The sequence below is a fragment of the Aquarana catesbeiana genome, linkage group LG08 (genome assembly GCF_042186555.1).
Source record: "Aquarana catesbeiana isolate 2022-GZ linkage group LG08, ASM4218655v1, whole genome shotgun sequence".
In the NCBI taxonomy this organism is placed as follows: Eukaryota; Metazoa; Chordata; class Amphibia; order Anura; family Ranidae; genus Aquarana; species Aquarana catesbeiana.
In genome coordinates this window covers 141,372,224-141,381,363 of record NC_133331.1, presented here as the reverse complement: position 1 = coordinate 141,381,363, position 9,140 = coordinate 141,372,224, and the positions used below count along the sequence as shown (strand labels likewise).

The 9,140-nt window shown below is 38.7% G+C and overlaps 1 protein-coding gene across 10 annotated transcripts in view; it reads left to right on the top strand.

Moving 5' to 3' along the window:
• Positions 1-284: 284 nt before the first annotated feature.
• SORBS1 (sorbin and SH3 domain containing 1) overlaps positions 285-9,140 on the top strand; it is a 211,188-nt gene continuing 202,332 nt past the window's right edge. For 6 of the 10 annotated variants that reach the window (XM_073596497.1, XM_073596496.1, XM_073596493.1 and 3 more), the window contains exons 1-2: positions 434-594; positions 8,213-8,265. In XM_073596497.1, the coding sequence (XP_073452598.1) occupies positions 449-594; positions 8,213-8,265 (199 nt within the window). In that variant the 5' untranslated portion in view covers positions 434-448. Of the gene's footprint in view, positions 595-8,212; positions 8,266-9,140 lie in introns of all 10 variants that reach the window. The other 4 variants (XM_073596488.1, XM_073596489.1, XM_073596490.1 and 1 more) reach the window with 4 other exon arrangements.

The window sequence follows — 9,140 nt, the reverse complement described above, 5'->3', positions numbered from 1 at the left end:
CAAAATAAGTTTCAAATGCGGATAGTCAGACGGCAGTTTAAATTGTAAACGCCTTGGGTTCATGCTTACACTTTTGGAACGCGTACTACTGTTGGTGTCAATATCCAGATCACTTGCCAGCTATTTTGGAATCTGTCCATTGAAACCCGAGCTTTGTATGTTGATCTCCTACTTGCTAATGAAAATATTCCTTTGACGCTGTCAATGAGTCTTTTCTTCTGTTTACTTTGTTCTGTTAATCTATATCTATCTTGCGGACACTTCTCATATTCTAGATACTGGGCCATCGGCTGCATTAGAGCAAAGCATCCTACACATGTTGCTTTAATGTCTGGTCGATGTCAAAGTCACAACAATGTCAGGCTGCTAAAAGCCGTGGTTGATTATGAAGGAGCCAGTGACAGGATGACATCACCAAGAAATGAATCTAATTTAGGCAGGCACAAGTATGACTGGGGAGGGGGCATTTAAATGTACAGTAGAGACAATTTTCTCTGAATCACAGGTCACTTGTGAGCCACTGGTTTATACTCTCATGCTGACAGGAATTATGCGAGAACAGCAAATCACACATGAAAAAAGGACCCATGAAAGGTAAGATACCAGAGAATAGATGGGATATATAATGATGCAATTTGGATTATGTCTTAGGCCATTTACTGCCAAGTATTTTTGTCATTTCTCATCCTGATTTATTGTTAACTGAATAGATAACTGACTTTTACAAAAGATGATCGCATTTCATTGTGTGTTTTAAAAAACATAAATAAATCTGATCATCATTATAGTGAATAGCGGCTTTTTAAAGTCTGATACTTGTGCTGAGAGAATTCAACATTTTTTCAGTTTCTGGATTGTTTATCATAAATTCTTTTCTTTTATAGTTTATAGAACTATGTTTCTATGTTTATGGATTTTCAACGTTTTAAAGGTGTCAATCCACATGTACAGAGAAGCTCTATGTTAGTCAAATCAATATCATACTGAAAAGCCTAACAAGGCCTACAATCAACGTAACAATATCTCTTTGTTTTAACATACTGTATGTAAGGTGAACTAGAAGTAACTAGAAGATGTTCCATCCCAAGATTTAGGGATTAGGGAACAAAACTATTTAGAAGAGAAAATAGCTGCAATGGTGGGTATCTATATAGGGGCTTAAGAGGACATTGAGCAGGAGAAACCAGCCAGAGAAGGTGATAAGGAAAATAAGGGAGGTGGAAAGAGTTTAAAGGAGGGGAGTAATCAGTGGATTATCATAAGCCTTTTTCTTAAATGTTGAGGGCGATGCTGATTGTAGAAACTACTGATAAAGAAAATGTAGAACCTTTTATAGAACGTTTAGGATTAAAACATGGATTCAGCAAAATCCCCCAAACCTGAGTCTTCTGACTGACGCTTACTATTTAGTACCAAATTATCTTAGCAAGTAAGCCTACTGTGAACTAACTCATAGTTTAAGTTGTCTTAAGCCTTGGTGTTGGGGCTATTGGGACTCATTGTGAGCATAGCAAAACCCCTAATTACAAGAAGTGAGATACCAGCTTTGCCAGCTCTATTTACTGCTTTAAACTTAAACAATATTCAGGTAAACTATAATGCTAGTTTGGTTGTTGAAATAGGCACACATGAGATCACCAGATTACTGACAGAAGGGAGCAGAGTGGGCAGGTACCACTACAGCAATGCTTCCCATTTGCATCTCGGGGTTCAATTTTTTTTTGAGGAGTATAGCTATAAGGTCTCTTGCACACAGATAAGAGACTGAAAAATGCAGAGCATAAAGTTTTGGGCGTTTTCCTGTGCCCGCTGAACCGAAGGTGGTGCATATAGCCTGCCATACAAGTGATTGACTGTACATTGCCATACTCTTGTAAACACCAGTGCTTCTGTGCTTCTCCGTTGATCTGCGCATGCGTGTACGTTACATTTCCTGACCACGAGACTACTGCATTTTGGTATATTTTTTCATTCTGTAGAATGTTTATATGTATTTAAATAATAATGTTGTCTGTAAAAAAAATTGTCCCCTCTAGATACCCATACACGTGGCCTTTCAGTTCTTTGTTGACAAAGGACTTATCCATCCAGCTTAATATATACACTATTGTTTAGAGCTTACTGCATGGCTACAGACTGTGAACCAAAGCACAGAGCTTACCATTGCATCACAGCGGAGAACATTGCTGATTAATCTGACTTTTCACATGACTTTGTTTTCCATTGATATGAATGTACCTTTTGCGTACTAATGCTTTTTCCAGTGTATAGAAAAGTATACTTTAATGTATTCAAAGTATACAACAAAAAATTACATATTCAGTGTGGTGTTCCAGAACGGTTCTGCCCCTAACATTTAACAAAGATGATACCTGTCAATGAAAAGTGCATTGACCATTGGTTGTGAATAGGCAATCTGCGTTGTTTGAGTGCGGTTTCATGTTATTAAATATCATAGAGCGCATCTGTAGCCTTTGAAATCCTTATTAATAAATATAGAGGAAGATGTAAGTCAGCATACTGTATGACATATGCAAACTTTGATGTTATTTGAATCAAAACTCCAGGCAATCCACTAAATACACAGTAAAAATGCACATATGAAACTTGTCTCTGAAGGATGCATAGTTCTATATGACACTTTTTTTTTTTTTTTTTTTTTTTACTCTACTACACAGCACAGTCGGGGGTGACGCCTTTCTCTGTTAGAATTAAGGAAAACACAGGTGTCATTTCCCTGCCTGCAGCCTGGTTATTGGACAATGGAGGAAAGTAGCATTACACTGATTGGCCTAACTCTGCTCTCGACTTATGTCAGCACATGTGAATACAGTAGAACAGGATTGGCTCCTAGTACTGCCCCTTCTTCAACCAGTGTGAGTACTGCTATGGAGGATATGGCAGGAAAAGACACATTTTGGTTCTTCTGCTAGTTGTATGTAAACATACATTTAATTATGCTTAAAGCAATACACCCCTGCATTAAATTGTATTTTAATATATCTGCCTGGAGCCCAGCTTTAATCTGCTGTGGATTGAAGACCAGAGATCAATTTTAAATATAAATAGTCAGTGCCAAATATTAAAGCTCTATTTGATTTAATGTATGACTCGTGTTTTGTTTCCACATGTGATTGCAGATGTAACTGCTGACAGCAGCTTGCTTTAGTCATGTCCACGAAGAGGTAATAGTTCCTTGCAGTTGCCATAAATAAAACGTTCGCTATAAATGTTTGCTCATCATATGGAAAGGTTAATTATGATTTATACATAAGCATAGAGTATTGATTCTATTGAGTCATTCCTTTTCATTATAACTTCTGCCTTTACAGCAATAATCCCATGTTCATAGTGCATTAGAAAAAAGATAAAGCTGTTTGATGCTTATAGGAGAGGTTTTATTGTATATATTATTCCCTTATAATTGTGCTGCTTTCCAGGGGAGGCTTGCTGTTCACTGTTCTAAATCAGGCACACAAATTAGAAGTTATTGAATATTTAGGAACATTTTTCTTTCCAGACACTTAGATGTGGCCTAAATCTGCTTTTAGCCAGTGTACCTGCTGATCAGTAATGTGGTAAAAACTGCGAGGACTAATGGTGATATTTATTACACAGGGAATCTTCTAGAAACCAAAAGAATTTAAAATCTTTCCCCGTAGCAAACAAATGTTAAAGGGGTTGTAGGCAGAAGGTTTTTTATCTTGATGCATTCTATGTATTAAGATAAAAAAGCCTTCTGTGTACAGCAGTCCCCCTATTACCTGAGGGTCCTCTCTCTCTCTGTCCAGCGATGTCCACGGGTGTCTCAGCTGTCCGAGATTCACATTCCTGATTGGCTGAGACACAGCAATGGTGCCAATCGGGGGAAAGAGGGGGCTGGGTCGGGGCTCCGTGTCTGAATGGACACAGAGAGCTGTGACTCAGCTTGGGTTCCCCTAAAGCAAGCTGCTTGATATGGGGGCACTCGTTAGGGGCCAGGAGCACAGAAAAGGGACCCGAGAAGAGGAGGATCCAGGATGCTCTGTGCAAATCCACTGCAACAGAGCAGGTAAGTATAACATGTTTATTATTTTGATAGGAAAAAAATTAGACCTTACAATCCAGACTGGACTGAGAATCAGACAGTTTGGAGGCTCTGGGTCTCTCTAAATCTTGTTGTGATATGTCCTCCATGTGTCATTGTGTCCCCCACTGTGTAGGGATTATTCGTGTAACACTAATAAACAAATTTTACAATCTCCTAAATCCACCATGGGTAGGCTAATTGAATTGGAAACTGAGAGGTCTTCAGCAGCCTTCCAAATTCTTCTGTTACGGCCAAATCTCAACTAATCTGACTAGGAAATCTCAGACACTTATGGGTAGTGTCTTAGCTTACCGTAAAGCAACCCCTCATATTCCTATTGACCTGTCATTATGATGGGCAGCCTTACCAGCCAACAGGAACGCGCATGAGGTAGGAAAGGGGAGGCATTCTTCTAATTTAATAGGAAGTGCCAAGGCTGTCAAACAGACTGAGATTTGGCTGTGACAGAATGACTTGGGAGGCTCCTGTAGGTATCTAAATACACTGCTATACCTTAAAATAAAAATATATGGGTGAATTGGCATTGCTAAGTGATAACAATGTGACAAATTTCAAATAAAAATATGTAAAAATATATAAAAATATATAAAGTGTACTGTATCTTTAGGACATCATCATATACAAGTGTAACTGTGTTATCTGTGCAAACACAGTTTATAAAATGTGCTAGTGCTGATCGATGAATATGTGTCCAAAGTGTATCCATTTCTTCAAAAGCTCCAAAGTGCAAAAATCAGCAAAAAGTCAACACCAACGGATCAAACAAAAAGTCCATAAAAATTCAGCTCAATGTTTAAGTTCATAAAAAGTGCTGGTGAACGTAAAGAATTTTTAATCTTTAATCAGCGACAATGGTGACTCTTCACACGTGCCCCCCCCCCCAGGTCTGCACTCAGCAAAGGAATGTACCTCTACAGGGGTAAAAAGCCTTACAATGGAGTCAACTCTTTGTCATGCGTTCCTTCCTTGTTATCCGCAGTCTTTCGATACATTCATATACAAATGGATAAGAAAAAAGGGGATCCCATCGTGTAAATCCGTAAATAACGGTTTATTTAATAAAATTATTTTTTATAAAAATGCACTATCACTAGTGCTGATAGATAATACATGATAAAAAACAAATTTCTTAGACAGTACACTTTATATATTTTTATATATTGTTACATATTTTTATTTGAAATTTGTCACATTGTTATCACTTAGCAGCGCCAATTCATCCATATATTTTTTTTACTCCTTCACTGGTTCTACACCTGTGGGTGCAGCTGTGGTGGGCTGCAGCTAATTAAATTTTTCCTGGCGCGGAACAGTTTATTTCTTTTTATACACTGCTGTACCTTCATAACTTTTTTTAAATGTCCTACTGGCCATCCATCTTTTTAGGGGTTATGTTCGCTCTTGTTGGCTGCCCACCTGTCAGGCTTACCCCTAGCACAGGTAGTCAGGTAATATAGCTGGTTTCTGTGTTCTTCACCTATAGCAGCCCCCTTTTACATAAGGCAAGCAGGCCCCCAGGTCTTATACACAATGCTACCGTGCCTGGCAAACACGTCAAGTCAAACACAAACGGAGCACAGCGAACAGGTTCTTGCGATTGCCAGACAGGCAGAGTGGTTCAATGACAGTCCAGGGACGAGGCAGGCAAGGTTAAGAATAGTCAGGGTCAATCCATAGTCAAAAAGGCAGGCAACGCTCAGAGCATAGTCTGAGTGCCAATCCAAGGTCATAAAGAGGGAAATGCTATCACAAGCATAAGACTGCAGGCGTTGCTGGCTTAAATCAGGTTTGGTCTCCACCCAGAAACTGGCTACATCAATCACCTTGCAAGTGGACAGGCAGATGGAGAATGCATCACTGCCAAAAAAAGATGCTGTTATGAGACCAGCAGCTATCAAGGAACAGGAGACCTACACACTCCTGACACCATCATTATTGACGTCTGTTTTAGCAAACATTATTGTAACCTGTGTACATTGTGTTTATTTTCTAATTGTGCACTTAATACTATTACCGTTACATGATATATGGGACATCCTCATGTGTGGATCCTCATCTTTATCCTCATGACATGATGGATGTAACAATGCAATGTTGCTTATTTCTCACTAGGGCTTTATTTTGGCTCCATAAGAAAATTTTCTTCCATTTAAAGTGGTTGTAAACCCACTTTGAAAAAAAAAAAAAAAAAAAAACTAACACCTGCAAGGCAAAGGCATAATGAGCTAATATACATAGCATACTAGCTCATTATGTAATACTCACCTGAGATCGAAACCCTCGCTGCAATGCCCATACACAGCACCGCCTGGCGACATCACTCGCGGGGGTTACTTCTGGGTATTGCGGCTCCGGCGCTGTGATTGGCCAGAGCCACGATGATGTCACTCCCACGCATGCACGCGGGATCCGCTGGTAACGGCACAGTCTAACTGAAGCAACGGCCTGTACGTGCTATTGCGTCAGTGCGCATGTGCCGATGACGTCGGCACATGTAAATACAGGGGATATCTCCTAAACTGCGCAGGTTTAGGAGATATCCTGGGTAGCTACAGGTAAGCCTTATTATAGGCTTACCTGTAGCAAAAAGTGGTCTGTAAGGGTTTACAACCACTTTAAGATCGGCCGCAAAAGACAGGCACACATTCTTCCCAGGCTTCTTTGTGACTTGACAGCTAGAGTTTAAACCAAATGAAGTGTGAGAAGCCTTTCCCATATCACCCGGATGATGGTTGTATACATCAGGCTGTCATCACAATACAAGAATAAATAAATAAGTACACAAGTATATTTACTTAGGAATTTGCTTTGATGTTAACTAGGGTTATGTACAGTATCTTTGGACAGTCATGTATTATGATACTTATATTTTGATTTATAAAGTATATAGTAGGTCAGGATAATTGTAATTGATGTCCTTTATTAAATTTAAAGAGGAATTGCAGTCTGCGCACGTAATTTGTAATAAAAACATCTTTGCCTTTCTGAAGCTTCCCTCCAATCACTTTGCATATTGTTTTATATATACTGTGATTCTGTACTTGCCAAATATGCTGCAGAAATCTCCCTCCACTAAGTCTGGCTGCAACCATTTTAACTGAGGGCAGCTGAAGCTGCTGTCCACTTCCTGGATTTACACACACACACAGGAGGCACACCTCCAGCTCTGCAGCCCTGCAGCTCTCATTGGCCCTCTTATGACTCACCCCCCCCCACCCCCCCCTTCCTGGCAAACTCTCATGAGATTGAGAGAGAGAGACGTGCATGGTGTCAAAAGCCTATGATTTTTACCAGACAATCCTGTACCATTTTTTGGCTAGAATGTACTATTACAATAAACATTTGATCGTTCTTTTATACTTTTTGGTATTTATGGTTATACCAATGATACATATGTACTATACTTACCAATAGATATATTTATGGTTTACACAAAAGATATATATGTACCCCATTTATTAGTGAATACACACCTCATATAAAGTCCCATGTTTGTCCCCCCATTTGTATTGTATAAAGTATTTACTGGCAGAAAAAATGTTTTATTATCCAAAGTTAAAACAACAAGGGCAGAAGATTTAATAGATGGAAAGTTGAAAAAAAATGACTGAAGGTCCACTTTAATTTATAGTCTGTCCCATAGCCATGGGTAGAGGGTTATTTTCAGGTTCTCAAGATAGGTGCTCATGAGGTGTTTTCTGTCAGCACCTTCCATACATATAAAGCCCTACATTTATGAGTTCAGGTCTGCTTTAATAACTGAATAGCCTGATTGTCTTAGACGAAGGTTAGATCGTGGAAGAAAATCAGGCCTAGTGAGTATTTTCATGAATTGACCACAGAGATAAACATTAATGTGTTTATCACTGCTCTCTGCATTAATTGGCAGACTGTCCATTTTTATGACTTCATCTCCCTTGGTGTTGAATATGCAAGGATGGGATTTTTAGGACTTGGGGAGACAGTGACACCATAAATGGACATTTAAACTGAATAAGGTCCAGGAAGTTGTACTGGCGGATTTTTCACATACCTTCTAACTTATGAAAGAATATGAAGCTGGCGAAGGCTAAGCAAAGTCCAGCATGAGATAAACATTTGTCTTTTTCCTTTTCCAAACAGAAACAAGCAAACATTGAAGGAGAAAACGTGCACAGCCCTCGGCATGAGTTCTGGTGAGTACATAAGTCACTCTGTACAATAAGTGCATGCTCTTCTCTGCTCTGCATGTCTGTTGTTCTGGAAGTCAGCCATTGATCCAACTATGAACAGCCTCCATGGTAATGTTAATCACTGTGATGTGCATGGTTTGAAATATAAGTTACAGAATCTTTTGTATAAAAACCTGATATACATAACAGTATGATAACTAGACATATGAAAATGTAATTCATTGCTGCTTAGTAACAACAGGGAAAAAATTAAGATAAAAAAATAATGTGAGCAAAATGTTAAATCTTTTTTTATGTAGTGTCCATTCATTAGATATTCTGCACCACATTGCGCTGATCTAAAAAAAAAACATCTGTGCCTTAGAACACTACATAGAAAATCCTAAACCATTACCATGGTAGGCTAGGAATAAATACAGCTCTTATTCAAAGTGTTCATACAGAAACATTTTTTAGAGGTCCAAGGCTGTAAAGACGTAATATCAAGACTTGTATCCTTCAACACAAGTATAAATAAAGAGGAAACTTTTTAAAATTTAGATAAATTGGTGAGGGGTTGGAACAACTGTCAGGTTTTCTTGTTGCAGTCTGGGTTCCTGTTAGGAAGATTGACCCCCTCTTATTTATCCTTTTCTCCTAACAACGAGTGTTACTTGGAATGAAGTAGCAGTAAATCCAATATTTTGAGCTGCCACAAAGATAGGGATTTAGAGAAAATTGAAACGATTGTTCCTGTGACCGCTATCTAAAAGAGGAAGCCCTCACATTAGAAAGATACCCTTGCAATTTCACTTGAGTCTATGGGACATAAAGTGAAGGGAAATTTTCCTAATGAGACAGATGACAAAAAAAAAAAAAACCTAACAGCTTTTTTATTC